Below are 25,215 nucleotides of genomic sequence, written 5' to 3' on the forward strand. Positions count from 1 at the left end.
TATCAATATCGTAGCATAAAAATCTAAATGCATAAAGAATGCTATGATGAGACAGTGATTTAAATTCAAAATATACATTTAAATCCACTCAGAATACAGTTTGAGGATTAAATTAATCAAATAAATAGGCCTGATAAAATGTAAAATCCATGCTAAAAGTAAAACATATATGTATATATTAATGTAGGTGACATAACAGAGAAAACTCTTAGCTTATTAAAAACTTCGTATTTAGCACCTTCAGTAATTTTAATCATGCATGACCCACTAACATTTTTACACAAACACGTCTCAGGTCAAACTAGTAAATAATGAAATCATCCACAATTTCAGCTCATTTCCTATCTCTCACTGCAAAAATGTTGATTCCAGGCATGGAAGTGCAACTCTGAGCCAAAGAGTAATTACTTTATGTTGTTCATGACTCATAGGAAATAATGTCTCATGAGGATCATCTTTAAAAAAATCCCTAAGTATATTGGTTTTAAACAAGAACGCTAGCAAACTAAGGAAAAAGGGTCAGGTTCTGCCCTATGCCTGACCTCGGTATACTGTCCTTGTGGCTCCCACAGAATCCTCCTGTCCTAGGGGTGTTTACCACCCAGCACTGAATTGACATAATGGCTCTATACCAGAACCCCATGGAGTTTTTGATGCAAGAGCATATCAAAGGTGGCTCAGGAGATAGGAGAGGAAGGGACATGTGGCCAAAGCACACTGTGCTCCAGCTAATGGCCTCTTGAGCGCTAACACAAGCCAGTGCAACTTGGAGAAGCCCAGTTCAGAATTCAGGAGGCCTTCCCAGACCACTTCCTACCTTGCCCTGTGGTGGGCCTTTGCCTCAGTCTCTTCCCCGGCTCACAGTGTATCAACTCTATTCTCTCTATTCCTCTTCCACCAGCTCACCTCCGGGCTTCTTAGCCCTTTCTGCTATCCAGCTGGTTCTGCTGGAGAAGAGTTTTCTCCAAATCCCTCTCATGCACTGCCGGACTCATAATGTTGATTGAAAGGATTTCTTTTAACTCAGACCTTCACTCTGTTACCTGCTAAAGTACTTTAGGATTTTTTCATGAGATGGTATTATCTGAACCCTTGGGTTTAGCTGTAGGTAGGTCCAACAAAGAGTTGTTTTCAGGAGGTGGAATTCATTGTATGTAAACAACCTGCCAAGAAGAAATGATATATGACTAATAGGTTGGTATGGATTGCTTGTATTGTCATCTAAGGAAAAGAATAAATACCAGAGATTACTTAAAATTACAATTGAAGAGCATCAGGAGTGGATTTATAGATTAGACTTCTAGAGATATTTGGAAAATAACAATACTTCATATTTAAACTGAATTTTGCACATAAGAATTACTGTAGATCAGTCTAATGACCTATTTGCTCCCAGTATAAGATAGTAGTCAGTGCCCGATGCATCAAGGTAAGGCATCAGACTTGCATAATTCACTTACTGTTGGATGACATTCAACTTGGTGCAATAGGTCCATTACAGTAAGCCTAAAGTCATCTTTCAAATCTTGTCTACCAGTGGGAGTGGGTCTCCCCTCTTGTCCCATATTGTTAGTGTGAAAGATGGTGATGGGGCCAGGCTGACCAACTGGCAATAATGTCATCACACAGAAGGGTTGCACTATTCCAACCTATCAAACTCACAGATTTCTCGCAGGCTAAGAAAACAGAATTTGCCTCTACAGCATTTCAGCATGCTTCCCCTCTGTAAAGCTGACTTCTTCAGGCTATATGCAAGAAAAGTGAATTTCACTCTTTGTGTGATAGTACTGTATCATGGAGCAGGGTGACTTCTGGGCAATGGGGGTGGGGGGAGGGAAGAGGAGAGGGGAAGAGAGAGAGAAACAGAGAAAAATTCCTTCCCAGTATTCTGAGTTGTCCTTTCTATTGGAATTCTAGAATTAAATCGCCCTAGAGCACAAGTGGGCACAAAATACCTGAGTTCCAGTTCAATACACAGCTCAATAAGACCCGACTATTAAAATCAAATATACCCGTTATATTATTCACAACTGTATCCTCTCAGTTATTGGGAAATTGTTACTTTCCTGAATTATTAAGACATGTTTTCCTCCATGAAAGCAATTTGTTTCTATTTTATGCATAAAGAGCCTGAGCATTAGGGAGGGGCAGGGTGTGGTGGCAGATGTTTTGAGCATTAGAAGGAAAAAAGGAATAGCTGGCTTTGTGAGGAGTCATAGCGTGAGAACCACAAAGTAACTTGCCTACTGGGCATTAGAGTATCAGATCTGATAAAGTTGTCAGATCTGACAACTTGGAAGAGAGTGTAGAGAATGAGCTGCAGTTCTGGTGTGGGGTTAGTACCAGAGATGTAGGGAAATATAGGTGAGAGGTCTTGGAAGCTAAAGCGAGACTGGTAAGTATTGTAGGAGGATTAAGGCTACGTATTCTGTATTCTATACACAGCGCTAACTATGCATCTGGAATCCAGGCAGCTCAAATGCATGGTTGAAAAGATATTACAGAAAGGAGAGTTCCAAGTTACAGGGAAAGGAGAATCTTTCGTTCATCATGCCATTTTTGTTATAACATGAACCTAGAGACACTAAGCAGTGGAGTGGTATCTTCTCATTTCACATACATAGGGCGCCAAACCATCATTAGATATCCTGCGGACAGGTACATACCAGGAGATAGAAAGCTCTTTATCACATAAACCCAAACTAATTTGTCCCCTACAATGAGTAGACTATGCCATTATTTGCTTATTTTTAATTGTAAGATCATTAGACTTTATTCCTCGCTTCTCTTCATAGTAGCAATTACCAGGTGAGATTCTGGTCCAGAGAAATAACACACAAGGGAAATATGCCCATCTACATAAGATAGAGCATGTCTCAGGAGCAAAGAGTTTAGCACACCAGACTGTTCATTTTCTGAATCTTTAGCCAATCCAGAGGTTGTTTTGAAATGAAACTAATATTAACCTCACCAGAAGTTTTCTGTTTTATGGCCATCATCATTTTTCTCTGACAAACACCACTACAAAGCAGATATTCTGTGCAACAACACAGTATTTCCAAGCCTGTAAGAATGCTTTTAAATCTGAAGGGAAAACCTTAGTTATCATCTTGAACTGCATGCTCAATAGGTATTTTCCTTTACGGGTTAAGGCAACAAAGTAATATTGATTAGAAAGGTTCACTGAGGACTTGATTCATTGTGGATAGGTATTCCTTGTGGCTTGTGCATCGGGAGTAAAGAATATTTGCATGTCCAGAAAACAATGAACGGCACAGCAGTCTGACCTGGGAGATCTGAGCACTTTCTGCAGCAGTTCTTGTGGAAGTTTCCGTAGATAGATCTGAGAGCTAAGCTGAGGAACAAGGTTCACCTCTAGCCACCTTTCGCAGTCTGTTACCAGTGTTTCCTGTTTGTACTGATTAAAAAACACCAAAAGAGAGAACAGAAAGAAATCTATAAACCCTGGGTACCACCTTGTGGTCAAAACTTGTAGTATTCAAGCTCAAACACAGAGCCAACCAGAGGATTGGAATAAAATGCGCTTTTTCACTGAAATGTTAAATATTCAACTATACGTCTGTATATCATCCTGCATTCAATTAATGTTATCTTACACTTTTTTTTTTTTACCATATTGCTCACAATCATTAGGATCTGGCCTGTTTCAAATTGAGATGGAAATTGTTTTAAAAGTTCAAAAGCCAAAGAAAAATCATCCTTTTGGGGAAAAATTCCATAGTCATGTTGTTCACTGGAATATTAAAATATTAATTAGATGGTGAACTACTCAATATTTACATTTAGATCCAACAACCTAAACTAGGTGTTATATTTCATATCATAATTCTCAGAGACTGTTGATAGCCATATAATAGATTCATAGATACTAAGGTCAGAGGGGACCATTCTGATCATCTAGTCCGACCTCCTGCACAGCGCAGGCTACAGAATCTCACCCACCCACTCCTACGAAAAACCTCACCTATAATGTATTATAAATGTAAATAAATACCAAATATGGTGTTGCAAACAAGTCAGCACACCTGAAAGAATTTACTAATAGGAATCTAGAAACTTTAAGACAGTTTGAACTTTCTCTGAGATATAATTTGAAGCAACCGTGCTACTCAAGTGAATTTTTTTTTAAACTTCAGTAGCATTTCTAGCTCACCTTGCAAACAGCACAGTAATAGCTACAGATATTGGCTGAGCAAATTCCACTCTTCATAATGGACACACACCTAGCAGAAAGAAATAACTAGTTTTAAAAGCAAAATATAAAATTAAAAAAACAGGAGAGTATGGTTTACTGGTTAAAGTACTGACCAGGAAAAAACATTCCAGTTACTCCTAATTGGGCCACTAAGTTGTACTGTAACATTAGAGGACTTATTTTAACTTTTATGTGCTTCAGTTTAATCATTTTACCCAGCAGTTTATCGTACTTTTCTATCATCCTTCACAGTAATAATTTATATGGTAAATTTAAACAGCTCTTTACAAAACAAGTCAGAACTCATAATGTAAGATAGACAGGAAGTTGCACACAAGACATGATGTGGACAACTGTTCTGGGAAAGGAGAACTGGGAGAGACTGTTTGTAAAATGAAAGAAAGGATTCTTCAGAAAATTGGCTTAGTGAACTGAAGCGAGAAACTGTTTCAAGCACAGGAAGGGCCGCATGATAGAAGGCACAAAGCCAAGAATGCACTGGCATTTTGGGTAGAGTGGAATGAGGAGACAGAAGACAAGAAAGGAGACGGTTACAATAGTGAAGACTAGAGGTGAGCAAAACATTGATAAAGGTTTTTAATATTGGGGACGGAGAGAAGAGGAGATTTTGGTGAAGCTGAGGGGGAAGGAATGGCGAGACTTAGCAAGGAACTGCACTTGGGGAAAGGGAAGAGCCAAAGGATGTTACAATAATGATAGTGGAGTCATCTGTCGTTACAGAGAAGGATGCAGAGCAGTGGGCTAAGGAGGAAAAGGGAGACGTTATTTTGAAAAGACTGAGTTGGAGACGTAGTACGTGGAATATATATAAAGTGCTTTAATAAGTACCCATTTTACAAAGTAGTTTTACATGCATAAGACTAAGTCCAGATCCCACTGAAATCACTCTAAAAACTCCAGTTGATTTCTGCGCCACCGGGATTTATACCAGGTAGAAAAATGCATTTGTAGTATATTCATAACCTAAATTGTTCTGGTTGGCAATCAGAGTTCATCACTGGTGGTGTGTCTATGTCTCGGAGTCTGTCTTCACTGCGAGTGAAGGGTTAGCTTTAATCTAGCTAGCGCAGGAAATAGTAGTGGACACAAGGTGGCATGGGCTTCAGCACTGGCTAGCAATCAGAGTAAAAGCCCCCTCGGTATGTATTAATGCGGTTAGTACATGCCACATTAGATTGAAGCTAGCACAGTTATGCCTATCCATTTGTTTGCAGTGAAGACACACACTCTCTCTCTCTCTCTCTCTCTCCAGTGATGGACTGTGATTGGTCTAACCAAACAGAACAATCAGAATCCAACACGTGGGTGAATATCTCTGCGGATATTATACTAGTGTAAATGGCAGATTCTCTGTAACTTGAAGTCTTTAAATCATGATTTGAGGACTTCAGTAACTCAGTCAGAGGTTATGGGTCTATTATAGGAGTGGACGGGTGAGGTTCTGTGGCTTGCAATGTGCAGGAGGTCAGACTAGATGATCATGATGGTCCCTTGTGACCTTAGAGTCTAGCTTTGATTTAATGTGACTTTTACTCGGTTGCTAGCTTGTGCTGAAGCCCATCCCACCATGTGTACACTACTGTTATTACTTGTGCTAACATGTGTATGCCTATCCATGCTACAATCACACCTTCACTTGCAGTGAAGACATACCCACAGAGAGGGACTGTGATTAGTCCGACCAAACACAACAACGAGAGTCCATCACTGGTAGCGTGCGTACATCTCTGAGGCTACATCTTCACTGCAAGTGAAGGTGTGATTATAGCACAGGTAGGAATACCCATGCTAGCTTTGATCTAACTATCCTGGGAAACAGTAGTAATGTCAATGTGGTTGGGTCTCAGCATCTACTAGCTACTTGAGTGTATACCCAGGCTAACATGAGTATGTCTATCCATGTTACAATCACACCTTCACTTGCAGTATATGTCTATACATAGACATAGACATACCCTGTGTGTTTGTAAGCATATTTTTCTCTCAGAGGAATAACTGATACTTGTTTTTCACTTGTAAATATTCATCTCAACATAAAAGTGTCTCCAATATTTCTCCCAATAAGCTTTCCCTTTATATTTCTTTGGAGAACTTATGGCAGTTGTGGTCTACATTAATAATCCTGAAAGAAAGGCTTTCTGACAGTAGTCACCCCCTCAGTATCCATTTCCGGACTGCCATTTGTGGGTCTGCCTTGTCCCCCCAAGGGACCAATTCTAAATGCTGCTGAATGCTGAAATCAGCGGGACTTTAGGGTGCTCAACGATTCATAAAATTGGGCATCAGTTGAGTGACTTTGATATTTTATTTTAAATATTAGTGTCCATTAGTGTCCTTTTTGTTGTACTTTTAAAATTCTGCCTCTAGCCCAGACGTCTCAGGGCAAATGTTAGGGTGAATAGAAGTAGGAGAGAGGTATTAATTATCTCCTTATTGTCTGTGAGAAATAAGTGTGCCTATTCATAGCTCCTGAGGTCAAGTGCCCTTTGCCAAGAACTTCTCACTTGGCCAACTCAAGAAAAAATATTCAATTGTAAAAATATTTTCCAGTAAAATAACAAACCAATGGATGATTCACTTCACGGCTGTTGGCAGATCAAGGGTGTTGTTTTGTGCTTCTGTTGGGTGACAACCACATGTTTTTCCATCCTCTCACCCTAAGGATGCTCACGCAAGGCCCATGTGCCAAGAGACTAAAAATATAGCCATTGAGAAGTAAAATAAACTGTTTGTAGAATGTGAACTACAGGCAGCGCAAAACACCCTTATGCCTGCAGGCTCATTGGCAACAGTAAACAGCAGTTTTATAGTCTACTATACAGAAGTGCTAGTGTAATTCAATGAGCATTATAAGTTGAATCTTAAGTAAAAACCATAAGGAAACTAATAGCAAACATACATGCATGATAGCAACTAACTGTGGCCCTGTCTATTCTATGCTAGCTACAACCATGTGTAAATGCTCACATGGATTAGCATGGTTAACCTGAACAGTATGGACAAGTATAAGAACATTAGCCCAACTGTGCTACAGATATATCATTCTTAGGTAGCTTAGATTACAGTTTTACAAAATGGCTAACACCATTTCAGCTACACTCACAAAAATAAAGACAAACAAACATGATTAAGTTCTTAATCTAACTATTATTGGTTGCAAAGAATAAGAATTACAATAAACAGAAGATCTGAAGATTTACCTACGTAATTGGTTACATGATTTAGGGCCTGATGCAGAGTCTATTGAAAGCAATAAATCTTTCCACTGATGTCACTGGGCTTTGGATGAGGTCCTTAAAGAACATCTTCCTTTTGGGGGACAGACACAACTAATTGAAAAGACTGAGGAGATGCAGGGGATTTTCATTTGTTTTTCAAGAAACTTTCACACTGGTCAAGAAGTCTCTAATGTTTGGACACAAGGATATTGGGTTCATGTTAGTCATGGACGTAAAATGCCAAGAGGGAAAAACAAGGTTACAGTATTTTTCATGTTTTCTATTCATTTTTTATTCTACTCTCATTACTATGCAAGGTTTTGATGATTTACTGATGCAATAGAACCTACTCAGTTGTCACCCTGATATCATCTGTGTAGCTCTTTATTGGGGGCTATTGCTAGGGAACAGTTCCAGCACGAGGTATTTCAAGGGTTCTGAATAATGAGCGTCTGAATGACTGGCACAGCTCTTGTTGCCGGCAAGCCTAGTCTCTCTGGATGAGAGGTATAAATTGGTTTTTGCTGGCATAAATGCCCTGCTGTGTTATTCTTTGTATGCTGCTTTCCTTGCTATAAACAAGATGATTTTACCTTTCTGGGAGTTTTAATTTGTTGTTTTGCATACTGCTATTTTAAAAGCAATTCATAAACTCATAAGAGTGAGATAGCACAGTGCACGCCCCTCAGTCTCTGCTAATCAGAATGGTTACCCTAATCCAGCATTTTTCAAATGTGGCCACTATGGCTGCATGCAGCCACCAGGGCCTTTTCTTGCAGCCATAGCCTCCTGGGTGGTGACTGGGGTTGGGGGGGGAGGCGCGCTGGAAGCAGTGGACCCTTCCCCAGGCTGCCAGCAGGGGTTGGTCCCTGCCCTTTTGGAGCCACAAACACTATAAGAGCAGGCGACCACGCTGAGTTCCCCACCTTCCCAGGGGGTGTGAGGCTTGTGCTTTGGGCTTGAGCCCTCGGGTGGTGGGCTGCAGGCTCTGGCCATGCAGCGGTGGGCTTCATCCCGCAGCCGCAGGGCTTTGGGCTCTGACCCCGGCTCATTCCTCACACCTCATCCTTGGGCCTCTGCTGCCTCCTCCAGGCCCCAGCTGTGCAGCAGGACCCCAGGATCCAGCCCCAGACTCACCCCCCAGGTGCCCCAAGCCCTGCTACCTCTTCCAGCCCCCCATCCAATCCCCCATCGCGCCTGGCCCTCCTTACCCACCGCTCCATCCAGGTGTTTAATTTGTCCCCCAGCTTGCCGGGGATGAGTAAGTCTGCTGTGAAAAGTGACATTAACACATATACAAATATCACTTTTCACAGTAGCAGACTTACTAGCTAGCAATTTTTTTTTAAATCAACCAAAAAAGGAAAACATGCAAAGCACATTATTTGTATATGTATTCTGTTTAGGTCCAGTAAAGATTAGAGACAACTGTACATTATTTTTATTATTGAGTCTGCAAAAATCCCTACATAATGACATTACAATGATTTGGACATGGATATGTGCATATGTATTTGTTTTTCCTGAAGTTAATTAAGTATTTTAGGAAAAATTGTCAGAGCAGCCACTAGCAAGAGTTGGTGCCTGCACTCTGAGGTCACCAAAAATTTTGTTGTGAGAACCCCTGCTAGCACTTTTCTGATTCTACTGACATGTGCCAATTCCAAGTTACAGCAAGAGGATTTATTTGCTGTATTTTATTGTTAAGCCACTACACGACCATAGTTCTTCCTGGGAACTAGGTCATTCTATTATAGCTGGTGTGGTTGAAATCAATTTTCATTTGGTCCTTTCCTGCAGCACTGATCATCATCTGTTAGGGTTGCAGCCTCAGCATCAAGTACCAGCATTAATTGTTCTGGTTTGCAACATGGCATAGTGTCAGTGGCTGGCCAATAAGACACATTATTAATTCCTCTTGATGGTTTCTGATGTACTCTGTCCTGCCATATAAAAAGGACTGTGTCCACCTCATTTTGCACTTTAAAATGATTAAACATGGTCGGCCTGTTAGAGAAATTCAATTTTCCAAATGATGGCATCTACATTTTTACTGCCATATTTTCATTTAGGTTACAGGGAAGACTCCGTGCCCAGGTTTCCTTAGCAAGACCTTTGCCAGATAATATAAGGGAGTACTAGCAGGACAACTAACCCACTCAGCGCACATTATACATAATACCTTAAGTCCCTACACATTAAGAAAAGTTTAGGACTTGACCCTCTAGTGGAGCAAAAGATTATATTAGAAATAAAGCTCACAGGTTTTTAAATGCAAGTATACAGGTACAGGCGAATAACTGATTATGAGAGAACTAGAGCAATATGGTAGAATAGGAGCACTAAATATACGTGGGGCAGTTTTACTTCTTTATCAAAGTGCAAAAGGGAAGATGCTGAGCTGACTGTGATGAACTCCCTCAGAGACTCTGGTGCTTCTTGGGGTTTTCAGAAGAAGGAGGATACAGAACACAATGTGACATCCAATGAGATGCTGTGAACTGCCCTGACAAAGAGCTGCCAGCCACTGTATACAGAAGAGTTCTCAACAGCTGCAGAATCAGCTGTTCTACACTTAATCTATCACAGCTATCCATGTACTAATCCAACCATGTCAGAAAGAAGTGGCCATTTATTTTCTTGTTATTAAAACTACCAAGTATTTAGGGTTAACCTGGCATTCCTCTTCTGCTCCCAAGATACAGCCCCTTTCTGATGTAGATTTGTGTACATTTGTGTATGTTAACAGTCTGGTAGCAAGGCTGCTGGGAAGAGTGTATATTGTAGGTGTTGCATTGTAAATAACCCATGTGCTACAGGCAGCAGATAGGGATCATATAAATCACAATCATCTAGGGCAATTAGGCCTAGAACCCTAATCCTTCAGTTCCAAAAGCACAGGCCTCTTCCACTTGAGGTAAAGGGGAAAAACAATCACACAGCATCACACATACACACAACCAGCATCTTACAAAGTTTACTTACTTCTGGAAGAGGCTAGGGAACTGCAGCACGGATGCAGCTGCCAGGACTCCCACAACATCACCCTCTTCCACCTCTGGTTCAGTACTGTATAAATTCTTGAGTGCTATAGCAAAGGCTTCACAATGCAATATACAAACAAACAAACAAAAAAAAACTCTTCAGCATTAGGTTGTGCTTTTCCTTAAAATGGGGACGGCTGCTGCACAAAGGATACGGAGCGTCTCCTGTTCAGTGTTGACAGTAAATTATTAGCTGAGACCACATGCTGGGGAAAAGTTCTAGTGTAGGCAAAGCCTTACTGTTAGCTTCATGCTCAGTTCAGTTAATGCTCAGAGACTAACCCTGGGCTTACGACCACAACCCAAGAATCTGGCAGTGCCCCTGAATGGTGAAAAGTCCCAGAAACACCAGTGTCGAGACCTTTAGAGGAAGATACTGAAAAAAGTCCTTTGAATTTTTCAGCAAATAAATGTCATAACCCAGCTCCCCTTCCTGAGAGAGATGGTTTGCATGCTTTCCCAACATGACTGCAAATAAGTGAGATTTAGGCTATAAAATAAGCATAGGCTGCTCTACAATAAAATTAACTCCTAGACATTGGGCTTGTGCAAACCTATGTGCTGCTCCTGCTTAAATGGGATTTAAGTGGTGAATTGTCTTTATGCTGGCCCTCTGCACAGGGGTGAGTTTGACTGCTAGCATATAAAATGCCACCCCCACTCCATGGCTCAACAGGGAGCATGTCTGATCTGATTGGCAGGAGATAGACAAGCCCTGGGGTCCTAAAAGGAGGAGGAGAGGTTAGCCAATCCCTGTTCCCTGCTACCCCATTAAAGTTAAAATTGATAAAGTTGGGGTCTGCCCCTTTAAATTCTATCCCTGTGTCTGCGTTCCATTCTCATGTGTGTCCTGATCAATGGGCCAAATGTCAGTATCAGAAATCTCCCTAAAACCAAACATTCTAACAAAATAACAAATGCTTCTTTATATTGACATTTCAGAAGTGTCCAAAATAAGAAATCTGGTTTTATTTTTGTCCCCCATAGAGCACAAAGACTTAATTTGATGTAGGAATGTCGCGGGTGCAGTGAAATATCCAGTTTGCATTAGTGGTGATACTCACTATCTAAAAGACAATTTGCCATCTCTACATTACCAATTCTAGTGACTTCTGGGTCCTGAACATCCAATGAAATGATGATCTTTTTCATTTTTGACTTCTCTTTGCAGAGTGCTTTAGTTTTCTGAGCAGCCGGGTTGGACTGTTTATTGTGTTTGTCTTCTACCAAGAAACAAGTTTGGATATACATGAAGATTTCATATGCGACTTGTGGTATTGTATTCACAGTAAACATTCCAGAATACTTTGCTACACAACTCACTTTGGCAACCAATAAATAATTCCTGCTTAGGTGTAATACACAAAGAATGAGATATTTCCCCTCCATCAGAATTGGCCCCCATCTTTGGCAATCTCAACAGAGAAGCCAACAGACCATGGAAACTGAGCTATCCTCCTGGCAGTGGTGCTTCCAAAATCAGGTTAAGGAGATATTGGCCATAAGCTGTACAATTTCCATTAACTTCAGTGGACTATGGGTTAGGTTCCATGTTTTTATGCATGCAGAACAGACTAGGAAAAGCTATCATGAGTCTATGTCCATTCATTTCTCTCCAACCCCTTCAGGAGCACTCAGAAGTCAGGATAGATCCATGTGACAAACTGTATTGACTGATAACTGGGCATTGTCCTTGAGAGAACCAAACCTTAATTACAGGAGATTAAAACCAACTTGGTTTCTTATTAATCTCCTCTCCAAGACCACACCACAAGACTTCTGAATTTTTTCATTAGGCACTACTAAGAATACCTTTTTTGCTTTTGTGCTGGCTTTCCAAATCATTTATGTTCATTGGCTCTACTGCAGAAATTAAAAGCTGTGACAACGTTTTGGATTTAAATAGATAGATACGATGAAGCTCCCATAAGAAGCCCAGGCACTCCAAGGCCACATCTAAAGAGACAGAATAGTTGGGTAATTATAACACTTGTGTTAAAATTCAGATTCTGATCCTGGTTACACCAGTGAGAATGTGGAGTAACTCCATGGAGCATTTTTTATTCAGATCATTATTTCTGTGACAGTATTTATCTGAGATGACCTCACCCGGTTCCATATCTTCTGTCATCTTCTGGGTGTGGGAAAAGATGACTTCTTTTGTGCAGGCTTGATTGGAGTGTACCCTCAAAGAAGAAAAGTTGAGGCAAAACCAACATTAAACATATTTATACATATTTCTCCTCTTGGTTTTTTTTTTAAGGCTAGAATAAAAAGATGTAAGAAACATTTGTTACCTCTCCAGCTCATCACCTTTCTGACATTGTGGTGATAAACATGGGCAATGGTCTTGTGTTTCAAGTTCCAGATCTGATGTCTGAATCTTTGGTTCATCAGACAGGGACACAGGTGTGTCAGCTGAAGAATTAAGGAAAGCACATTTCCTTATTATTGACTCAATGTGTGTTGGTTAGGAAAATCCCAGGCAATGTCAGTTTAGCAAACAAGACTTTTTTCCCACTCAGGAAAAGTAGTTGGATTGATCATGTTGTCACTTAAGCACTCAAAGGGTTGAGTTCTTGATTCACAATTACAGGCTCTTTACAATTTTCACATCATTCACAGAGGAAAATAATACTTTACTATCTTATCAGAATTCAAATATAGCATGATTAGGGCTCCTATGTGCTATAGTAACACAAATAATATTCTTGGGGTGAGGATGGCTAAGGCACGAGTATGGGGAGTTCAGTTCAATTCCTGGCTCTGTATACACATCCTTGCCTGCTCTTAGGCAAATCACTTAGGCCTTGATTCAGCAAAGCATTTAAACCCCATCTTAATTTTAAGACCAGAATTAAAGCCCATTGACTTCAATGGGATTTAAAAATGTGTCTAAAGTGAAGGACATGCATAAGTGCATTGTTAAGTAGGACTTTGCATTGCCTAAAAGAGCTTTGCCAAACTGGAGTGTAAAAAAAAAAAATCTATCCTTGCCTCAGTTTCCCCATAATGAAATGGGAATAATGGTCTAATTAACTGGCCATAGGGCACAGTTGTAGTTCCAACTAGTGATATTGTGAAGGAGAGTAACAACTGTGAGCTTTTAGGCAGCTGCAGCTTTGCCACCATTCTTGCCCAACCTCAAAGGTGTATTGTGTAGCTACGTTCATTGCTATGTAAAGCATTGTACAATGCAAAGTATTATTTACCACTGTATTTCTAGATAACTAAATCCTTATAACTGAAAACCCATGTCTCTGATGCGAAATGTACCTGTAGTTTTAGTTTTGCCAGGGATTGGGCCTTTTATTGGGTTAATAATGGCTTCACCTACATGCACTCATAATCTTTTAGGAAGGGACCCTTAAAAGATTTGTTCAAACACGTGGCAATGTGATGAAAGACAGCTGTGACTAGGGTTGTTACAGTGGTTCAGATGCCAACACAGAACTCCGTCCTCACAAAAAAAACCTTTTCCCCAGAACTGGAACCTCTTTTGAGGTTCTGAGGTGCTCAGCCAGTGCGCCACCCAAAGCTCCCTCTTGACTGGGGATCCACTCACTTATTCTGCAGCAGCAAAACCAGAAATGCTTTGCTGGGCTCTTTTGCTGCTGTCGAGTCTGTGAATGCTCCAGAAGGCTGTTGTTAGAGCTGTCCACCATCTCTGGTCTTTGCTCCGAAATATTTTAATCTTTAAATGGATCATCAGCAGCATTTCTGTGTCTCATTGCCAATGCCAAATATTCAAAATCAAGTCTGTTCCAAAAAGAATGAAACTGGCCTTTTTTTTTTTAAATAAAGATTTTTTAAAAAAATAATAAATTTGGGGTTTTTTTCTTTGATTTCTGGTTTTTGAGTTTTTACAATACAATAGGTCACATTTTCAAACTCTTCCTTGCAATCACAAGAATTAGAAACTTATATTTTTTTAATGAAAGCTGAGACTCTCGTGTACTCGGTCGTCTCCAGAAATTGGAGCTTTAAGTCACACAGCAAATATGCAAAACTCACAATAACATTGCAAGAGCCGGCAACACTGCATTGCTGCAGAATGAGAGGGTAAGCAAGCCATCTGCCTCCAGAAGAACAGCCCTACAGAGAGGTTGGGGAGGGAAGTGTGCATCAGCAGGTATGTCAAAGACATCATGTCTATTGCTCAGCTCTAGCAGTAGGTTTACAGGCCAATTCTGAACATTCAAAAGAAGGAGAAGGGATCTATTGGCTGGTTCCAAACATCTAAGAGGGGAAACAACAGCCATCTATTCATCCCTGGAATAATAGACTAGATCTGAAGGTGGTGGTTGGTCAGATGGATTTTCCCCAAGTAGCAAGTGGCATCCAGTTGCCGTGGGTTTTAGTTGGGAGGATGGGGGACTCTAAGTTCAAATTCAAACTTACCCAAAGTTCAGGAGTGTTTGGAGTGGAGATTTTCTTGTGGGCGCATTTCTATTTAAAATGCATGAGAAATAGCAAATCATGCTTTCTCTGTCTCCCTACCTGTCATCATCCTCTTCAGGGTCTCGTTGAGGCAGACTCTGAAAGCCTTATTGGCTTGTGCAGTTCCTAAGAGATCACAGCTTAGGCTGTAAGGGAACTGCCAGCGATTGGTGAAACCAGCTTGTATGCGGAAGTAACGTTGTCTCAAGGGCAATGGAGCCTTAAACAAACATAATGATAAATCTTTGTAATATGTGTTCTCAAGGTCTGGGTTTCTGCACCAAGAGTGTTCTTGGAGCACAGAAGCAAACACTCTATCAAGTCAAATCTACAATGTGCACACCAGTCATCACTTCTCAGAATGGAGATGAGTGAAAACCAGAATTATGTAGTAGCTTCCTTCCCTGACCTAGAGGTTTGGGAGATCTGATCAGATAGGATCCACATATACCACACTAGTCTTGGTTTTACTAAGCCAATACCCATCTGAAAAAGTTATGCAAACCCAACTTACTTAGAGTCTTTCTCTGACTTCTAAACTCAGTACTTATCCCAATCAAAATTCCACTACAGGCATTGACATTCACTTGGCTTCATAACAAAAACATGAAAAAATGCACATTTAATTTAGTTACTGTGTGAAACAATAAACTGGCCCTGGGTCACTGGTAATATATGTGAATCTTCTGATATGCTTAGGCTGAATTCTGAGATTATAACAAAACCTGCAACTAGAGGCCTTTCAAGGTCATAACAGACATTTTGCATTGCTCCAGTTATTGCCACACTTATTTACTTGCACCATTCTCTTATCCTGCTTTCTGTGAAGTCAATGGGAATTTTATACATGTATGGTAGAAAGAGCAAAATATTGGTGAGAAGTGTTGATTGGGTCTGAAAAGAAAATTTTGCCCTTAGTACAAACACGTATATGCTTATATGAAAATTATTCCAAGATTTTCTCTAAGATGGCTGTGCCTTTTTCAGTGTTTGCTTTATGCTATTTAGAGGTGTACTTATTTAACTATGAGCGATCAAAATGAAATAATTTGGTAGGCTTGTAAATTATTTTGTACATCACTGCATGGAAGGATGGATTTGTGGGCACTTGATGGTGCATTGGGCCTACAAGCAGGCAGTGGAGTGACAGGCAGGTTGCAGCGGGGCTTTAGGGACAAAGCTGTCCTTCTTTGATAGTATGGGAAGAGGAACATGTTGTGGGCGATACTTACATTCATCTACTGTACTGATTATTGCTTTATGGAAGAACGATCTTTCTTGAGGCTTGCACTGAGGTGAATTTGAGAGTCAGGATTTAGCAGGAATGCTGGTTGGATGCGGGCCAGTGGTGTCAGACATAAGGGAGGTTTGGTTTGAAATGCTTGCAAGGCAGCTAGGACAGGAAGCTGTCAAGTCTCCTTATGTGGATCACGGCTGGAGAAGTGTGAACCAGGACATCGCTACAGTCTTACTGGACACAGGTGATACAATCATTGCATGCAGGAAAATCAGGTACAATGGTCTTGAGCACTACAGGGAAACTGGACTCATTTATCAAACATGGGGGCCAATTTGTGGTTAGGAGAATTTAGAGATTGGATTGATGGAAGGCAGATACCAGGCATTGGGTGGAGGAATACACCAAGCTAATTGCTGGCATCCCAGTCACCGTGCAGGTGAGATGCTCAAGGGTGTTCCCAGAGACAAGCATGGATGAGAGACCCTGGAGAGGACTGTTGGACTCTGTTAGCCTGGAGAAAGAAAGAGAGCCCTTAAATTTTCATTGACTGAGGTGCTGTCAACCCTCCTCACAGAAAGGATCCAAAGGTGGGCTGAATTGTAGGGGTTGGGTTGAATATATATTTAGTAAGAGGCCATTTACGAGACCATACGGTAGTTTAGATCTCCCTATTAAAGTTTAAGCATAATAAAATGGTGGCTTTCGGCTTTGAAACCCACCCCTGCATCATTTCTGCATTTGCAGATCAATGGCACTTTGAATCTCATCATTAACTTCACAACCCCAAAAAGCTGGAGTGAAATTTGCAATCTCTGCCACCCAATTATCCTGTATCACAATGGATTCGCCTTTAAGAACTGAATTACAATTACTACAGTTCTAGGGTGTCTACTAGTTGTTTTCAGGAGCCTGCCTATACAACAGTAAATACATATGTGTAACTCCTATTAGCATTATTGGTAGTTATCCTCACATATATGCTATCAATGAGAGAATAGATCATATATATATATATATAGCTTATAGCTACTAAAATCAATAACTGTCATATGTTTGGGAGTGACAGTTTAGAGATTCTTATGCTATTTAGAAGTCTTAACTCTAACAAGACATAGGCATCAATCTGAAGATATTATATCTACCTTCGGTATTTTCTTTTCACTTGGGGAAAGTCCTCCCAGGGCTGCAAAAGGGACTGAGAGCAAATAGCTGAGAGGTAAAGGAACACGGTTAAAATTTAAAAAAAAAAAAAAACCTCTGCAAAGATTCTGTTCATGTCAGTAAAGCATGAGGCCAAAACTACATTTTAAAAATTCATAAAGTTCCTCACAGTCTCTCTACTAGAGAAGGATCAAATTCTACCCTTTGATTTGGGTGCACAATTCCCAGGGAAGTTAATGGGAAATGCATTGCCAGTTCTGAAGACAGAATTTGATATTTCATATTTAAAATCTATGGGCCCTGGGATGCTCAGCACCTTTGAAAGTGAGATCGTAGAGGTCTCAAATTGAGGCACAATGAATTAGTGAGCACATTTGAAAATTCGGCCTTAACTTTGTGCCTTGGTTTCCACAGCTATACAATGGGGATATTTTCCTCTCAGTGGGTTTTTTTTTAGGCTAAATTCAGTAATGGCTGCAAAGCCCTAGGAGCCCCATGGATAAGAGGAGGAAAATGCAAGTATGTGAGACGTCAGAAGGAAGTTTTCCTGCAGCATGCATGGATCAGTTGCATAGTATTGCAGGAATCATTTGAAAACAAAAGTCAATTCTGTGAGATGGGAAGTTGTCTCTTATTAGACAAGGAATCATCATTCAGTAGGAAATCTCACTGCTCCTTTCAAATATATCTGAAAACATTAACTCGTACTTACCAATCTGCTGGTTTAGTATCTAATGAAGGAATCTTGGGAACAAAAGTAGTCAGCTGTGCTAACTCTTGTGATTTCTGACTGGAGACTAAACCAGCAGTAGTCTTTAAATTCGCCATGATGAATGCTGTTAATAATGGTAAACTGTCTTATGTATTGCTTGTCTTAAACACAGCTGGGGAGGGTTGGGGACTAGCGGCAAAAGGATCACAGCCCCCTTCCCCTGTCATCCACTGCCTTGGAGTTCTTCTAGACATGCGACTGAATCATGTTTCCGTGGAAGACACAAGACACAGTCTGGATTGGAACACAAGGGACCGTTCTGGTGGTCATCAGATGCAGACAGTTTGTTACTATGACAAGTTCTTCCTATTATGACATCATGAAATCCTTGAAGAAATGATGTATAAAGCATCCTGCAGCTACATTGCAATAGAAACACCCCCATTTGATAATTCCGCATTGACAACTAGTATTTGAGATGTCATTTATCCAGTTCTTAATTCATTTAATGTGTGGTTTTTGTATGATATAGACCTAACTTTTAATATCAAAAAGCCTTACAGAAGTCGATGTATATCACATCTCTGCAGTTATCTTTTATCAATCAAACTTGTAATCTCAAAGAATGCAATCAGGTTTGATAAGACTGTTTTCCATAAAACTCTGTTGAGTAGCATTAATTATATTCCTACCCTTTAATTCTTTATTGAATCATTCCTCAGCTTTTCCACTATTTTGTCTGGGACTGATGTCAGACTAAGTGGCCAATAGTTACCTGTACCTATGCATTGCATCAGAAGAACTGTGCTAGCTACATCCACGTGTAAATGCTATTACAGCTAACTTAGCTCTAGCATAGTTACTATGAATAGTGTGGACAGAAATAAGAACAAGGGTAGCCCAGCTGTGCTAGAGACTAATCCTCCCTTGATAGCTGAAGTACATTTTTACAAAATGGCCCAGATACTAGTATTATGGATCACAACTGGGAGGCTGCATGTCTGTATAATGTGAAGTCTCTGGATGGCATGTCAACTGTAGGGCCTGAACCCAAAACCCTATGGATCAAAAAGTATAAATCTCTACTGCCTGAACAAAAAGACTGAGTTCTTAGCTTAAAGCCAGTAGCGCAGTCAAAGCCTCTATGCAGTCTGGCCATTAGAAGAGACAAAGAGGCAGCATGGGTTACACTCACACTGAAACAGCCTTACAGCAGAATATTTGAACAAATATACTGATTGATCCACCACACACACACACACGTGCTGCATACAAATTTTTATTTCATTCGCTACCAAACAATGGTTTGAAATTGAATCTTCATGTGGAAAACGTTCACGTAAAAGAAATTGAACTGCACTATACGTTCAGTTCCCAAATCCCTGGATGGCAATTTAGATATGCACCATCATTAAAATCCACTGTCTATTTTTAAGTACTCCCCTTTAATATAGATATTAAAAGTCAGAAGCCTCCAGAGTTTCTTATTCCACATCAAGAACTAGAGACCAATCCTGAAGCTTACTTGTAGTTGCAGGAAAATCTAAGGATGAAGCAAAGTCAATATAGATGTATAAATTCTTAAAAGTGTGTTTGTCTCACAAATTAGACCAAAATTTTAAGTTTTTAAAATCACATACATTTTAGAAAGACTTAATAGTAATAGGTATTTCTTGATTTTCTTTTTTCAAATTTTTATGTGGACTGAAATATTCCACTGCAGCCTTGAATCAAAAGATTTCAGTATTGAGCCAGTCTGAGTGCCTGAAACTCTTTAGAAAATGACTGTAATCAAAGGAAAACTAATTTACAGAGAAAGGGAGTGAAAGCTGTAGAGTTTGTCCATTAAGCAAGGGTTTGATTGGGGTTTGCCATTCTTACAGATGGTTACATTCTGGGAATCCGTGTCCCAGAAATACCATTCCAGAGTATGGATTCTTTTCATTGGGAGGTGGACATCGCCTGCCCACCTACTCCTCTCCAGATGGTCCATTTAGTCACAACAGTCTCACCATCTCTGAAGAGACTGGGAGAATGAGGAAGCCCAGTCTCTGCTTCTAGTGACCAAAGGAGATGAACAAAGGAGATTTGGGGTATGTCTACACTGCAAAAAAAAAAAGACCCGCAGCATCGAGTCTTAGAGTCTGGGTCAACTGACTTGGCTCTCACTACAGAGCTAAAAATAGTAGTGTAGATATTTGGGCTCTAGCTGGAGCCCATGATCTGAAACCTGGTGACGGGGGGTGGATCTCAGAGCCCAGGCTCCAGCCCAACGCTGAATGTCTACACTGCGATTTTTAGCCCCATAGTATGAGCCCCACAAGATGAAGTCTGATTACCTGAGCTCTGAAATTCATTGCCATGGGTCTTTTTTCACAGTGTAGATGTTCCATTTTGGTCTACTACCATAACAGGTAGAGATAAATGAGTGAGTCCACAAGAACCGACCTAGCCACTCCCACCTCCCAAGGAGTAGCCATAGATCTCTAAGGTAATGAAGGTCAGAAGCTAGGAGTTAAAACAAATCAAATTATTGTTCCAACGGATCCCATCTTTGGACTCTCACTTTCCAGAAAGCAAGAATCAATTCCCATAATCAGCCTCCATCCCATTCATCCCCATGGCCTTTCAACATTTTGGGAGGAAGAATTAGCATCGCTAACAGTCAGAAACGGGTAAACAAACTTGATCCTAGATGAGGAAAAAACTGGATGAAGTCCCTTATGTTTTACTTTCCATAAGACCAGCCCTCCACACAGAAGTTTTAGAATACTTCCCTGCCCATTTTCTCTGGATGGCAAATATTGATTTTTAGTGTCTGGTCTCACTGTATTCTGAATGGAGATCAATTTTATATGGATTTTGGGACTCTTCTCCCCACCACCAACTCAGTCAATGTCTATATCTAAAATCTTTTTAAGACATCTCTTAAATGCTCACTCCACAGACATCATTTATTTATATAGATACACAGGTTTAACATATATATTTAATTTCCAGTATTACAAAATATTAAATGTTACATGTATATAAAGGAAAATATGGTCCTTTAATGCTGAATAGTAGCCACTGACGGAACTATCAGGTAGATCCAACTTGGCTAAAGGGCCTTCCCCAAATGCTAGCTTCAGCTGTTGGGTGAAAGGCAGCATGTATCCGAAGAATTAACAATCTCCCCTTTTGTGCAATTTTTACAACTAAGCACTACATACTTTTTTTTCTTTTCTTTACCATATTCAAAGAATATATCCTGTTAAGCAATGTAATCAGTAGGGATTTTCTCAAGACATCTTAGCAGAGGAAGTGATTGGCAATCCCAGTTTAAAGATGCAGTTTTGTTAATTAAGAAATATTATTAGACACTGCACACATTTTATTCTCTCATTAAAGTAGAAGTATGTAATGTAGAAAGACATTACTTCTGACTATAGCTTCACTATTACAGAACTGTCTGTAATAAAGACAATAAATATTTAGCAGAATATAACAGTTTCAAGGAGCTGGATCAAAGTAATTCAAGCTAACAATAAAATGAAAAAACCCTGCTGATTTGCTAAATACCCTTTTATACATATTAGATTAGATTTGTGTGAATAGTCTTAGTAAATACTCTCAGCTGAGTTCCTTTGTGTTGCTCCAATCTTATTATTATTCAATATTTCTATTAAGGTAGCTCCCAGGAGCCGTAGTCATAGACCAGACCTCCATTGTGCGAGGAGCTGTAAAAACATAGAACACTGTCTCTGCCCCAAAGAGCTTACAATCTAAGTATAAGACAAAAAACAACAGATGGAATACAAACAAATGGGAGAGTACAAGGAAACAATTAGATAATATTGGTCAGCATGATCAGCAATACTTTCAAAGCAGATCAGAGTTACACTATATCCTGAAGAAATAGCAGTGTCAGTAATTTTATGTAAAGCAGCAATTAAATCAAATGGATTTTACAGTCATCCTAAATAAAACCAAGGGAGTTTTGTAGATGCCTGCAGACTCGTAAGAATAAGTTATTGTCTTGCAAGGATTTTCAACAAATTACTGAAGAACCAAAACTGGAAATCTAGTGAATTTGTAATTGTAATGCGAGTACAGTTGCATTTGTCTAGTGAGTTCCATAAACACAAAGACCATTTTTTTTCAATGATTTTGTAAAGTTAGATCTCTAAATCTATATTAAAAATATACCCTCATTTTTCTATAGCAATTGGACTTGAAGCAGAAATTAACTCAGCAAAGTCCTATTACATGTGTTATGCAGATGGTCAGACCAGAAGATTACAATGGTCCCTTCTGGCCTTAAAAAGCTATGAATATTAAGCATAAATTAAGATATTTAGGTTGCTATGGAGCACACAATAGTTGAACTACTACTAATGCCTGCTGTTTATATAGTGCCTTTCATCTTGAATGACCCAAAGTGCTTTATGCTTTACTGTACAAGCAAATACACGAATTATTATAGTCTTGCTCCTGTTCCCACTGAAGTCAATTAGAGGAGAATCAGGCTCTATATACAAGGATCACTCCACACATTATTAAAATACCTACATTTAGGACAGGAAACAAAGAATACTATATCCAATTGAAAATCGCAGAGGCCATTTAGATAAGCAGAATGTCATTACTCAAGTTGTAATTTGGCTAGGACACTGGGATTAACTCCACTATCCTTAAATCTAGCAACAGAGTAAGCTGATCTTTTGGAAGGAAGCCCACCAGTTGAAAACCATTTTGCAGATTAATGTTGTTTTGCTGTTTCATAGCAAGGTTCTCAGATTGTCACATTGTTCAACAGAAATTATCCATAATGTAGAATCTTTTCATACATTGTTCCTCCTCTCCTTGACTTTGTTTTGAATGATTCATGTTAATGATGATGATGAACATTCTTTGAAGGATTGTTAGATACATTATAGTTTATTAGATTTTTCAATTACTTCTTTTTGAAATTTTCAGCTTGTTTTCTAATGTACTTATGCCAACAATTCAAAAGCATTTCAAACAAGTAAATCCTTCTTTACCATGCTACAAGGCTGCTACTTGCAGCTAAGGTGGTGGTTGTTTTTTTTTCTAGATATAATATCACATTAATGTATAAAAGTTCTGTAATAATGTGTATGTTCCAGTGGAACATTATATATTATCCCTAGAAGCTCCTTAGGCTAAAGAGGGGGCAGGAGAGGGAGGTTGCCTACACTGTTAAGTCACAGTATAATCTATATCCGCCACTGTACATTTCCTTTGAGCCTCCATCTTTTTATGCCAGACTTAACTACTCCCTTTCAGATATCTCTAACATCCACTAATTGTTGTATTATATGTGAGCAACATTCTTAGGACTGGTTAGTCATTTTTTCTAAAAAGGCAGCCTTGTAGCGTTGTTTACTGGGGTTTCGTTTTGTTTTTCACTTCAAGTTAAACAGCAGATGCCACAACACTGTAGAGACAAGGAGCGATAAGTGGCTTATGGAGATGGTGTTTCTTGAACCCAGGCTTTTGGCATTACAGTTGTTTGAATAACAACAGTGAACGCTCACTCCAGGTGCTTTGGATCCATCTCTTCTTGCCCGTTCACAGAATGATTTGAATGAACAGGACTTCATAACACCACCTACAACAGAGCCACATTTAATCCAAAACATATCAAGATGTTCAAGTTTGCCTACTTGTTTCATGGTCTTATTAACATGAATCTAAATATCCAGTGATCAAACGTAATGAAAAGATGAGCATCATAAGAAGCAATCATTCTGATGCTATGGCATTTTTACTAGTATGAGTTTATAAGCATAAATTAATTAATTCCAACACTTGTTATTTTATTTAATCTACAATAATGCACATCTACATGCATTATTATAGAGCATTAATAATAAGAATTTAATGGCTACCTATATTACTATTTGTCACATTTCTGCTAATCCATACACGATAAGAGTTAAGATTTATTAACAGAACTTTTAAAAAAAGAGAACATGTTTAACTACCTATATTTTCTCATCATCTCACAACTAGCCTCTTCTTCTTAAATTGGTAATTTAATTCTCACAGGTATCTCTTGATAGAAATTAATACATTTGATACTTTTTGGTTACAATTTTGCAACTACTTACTTGCTTGTCCTCTTATGACTGCACATGCATCTGAGAGCCCTGGACATTGCTGAGTTCCTTGTCTGTTACATTCTTCATCACTAGAACCTACACAAGTATAACATTGCAGTGCTTCACCTGTCATTAAGAAAAATTACTTTACAGCAAACACTGAAAATGGTTAATTCAGTTACAGTGCATACATTGCTTTGGTTTTGGTATTTTGCACATGAGATATCTAAGATTATTTAATGTACTGTAACTGGCATCACACCTTTTTATACAGTTAGGAAACAGATTCCACTAAAACAAACTGGAAGTGTAACATGTATTTTTTCATCACTGTCTTCTTCAGTTTACAGTACTGTGAATAGAATACACACCTGAGATCTATAAACACCTACCTGTCACTATGATACTAAATAATGATAGGTTTCAGAGTAGCAGCCATGTTAGTCTGTATTCGCAAAAAGAAAAGGAGTACTTGTGGCACCTTAGAGACTAAAATTTATTTGAGCATAAGCTTTTGTGAGCTACAGCGCACTTCATTGGATGCATGATTTGAGCTTATGCTCAAATAAATTTGTTAGTCTCTAAGGTGCTACAAGTACTCCTTTTCTTTTTGTAAATAATGATACTAACTAAGGGCTAATTTTCTCCTAAAGTATCTAATTCATTTGAAATATTATGACTCATTCCTCCCAGTGCTGATCCACAGTATAAACTGTGCGGTAGTTTTAAAGTTAAGCATGAATTTGATGAGCATTTTAAACAACTGAATTAAAACTTGCAAACACAAGAAGGTGCTCTCGCTGCCCACTGGGAAACATGTATTAAAAATCTATTCGTAGAAAGATTGTATTTTACAATAATTATGTTAGATAAAATTTGGCTCTGTTATCCACACTAACAAACTAATTTTATAGCACACAAAACCAATGGAAAATCAAGACTGGCAAAGATTAATGACAAAGATGCTGAACTCTTTACCTGTGTCTGATATCAGAGATTATAAACAGAATTAACTGAAATTACTTACTTTTGATTACAAAAAGCAAGCTGAGAAGA

At 39.3% G+C, this 25,215-nt stretch overlaps 1 protein-coding gene across 1 annotated transcript in view; it reads right to left on the reverse strand.

Moving 5' to 3' along the window:
- The window catches only part of BTBD16 (BTB domain containing 16), a 44,976-nt gene extending 26,579 nt beyond the window's left edge, over positions 1-18,397 (reverse strand). Inside the window, exons 1-11 of the mRNA XM_043519376.1 lie at positions 18,053-18,397; positions 17,322-17,388; positions 15,000-15,159; positions 12,797-12,917; positions 12,609-12,685; positions 12,312-12,455; positions 11,597-11,722; positions 10,441-10,555; positions 4,175-4,244; positions 3,288-3,418; positions 1,044-1,163 (exon numbers count right to left, since the gene is read on the reverse strand). Coding sequence (XP_043375311.1) covers positions 1,044-1,163; positions 3,288-3,418; positions 4,175-4,244; positions 10,441-10,555; positions 11,597-11,722; positions 12,312-12,455; positions 12,609-12,685; positions 12,797-12,917; positions 15,000-15,159; positions 17,322-17,388; positions 18,053-18,168 — 1,247 coding nt within the window. The 5' untranslated portion in view covers positions 18,169-18,397. The remainder of the gene's footprint in view (positions 1-1,043; positions 1,164-3,287; positions 3,419-4,174; positions 4,245-10,440; positions 10,556-11,596; positions 11,723-12,311; positions 12,456-12,608; positions 12,686-12,796; positions 12,918-14,999; positions 15,160-17,321; positions 17,389-18,052) is intronic.
- Between the last annotated feature and the right edge of the window lie 6,818 nt (positions 18,398-25,215).

Source organism: Dermochelys coriacea, chromosome 7 (assembly GCF_009764565.3).
Source record: "Dermochelys coriacea isolate rDerCor1 chromosome 7, rDerCor1.pri.v4, whole genome shotgun sequence".
Taxonomy (NCBI): domain Eukaryota; kingdom Metazoa; phylum Chordata; order Testudines; family Dermochelyidae; genus Dermochelys; species Dermochelys coriacea.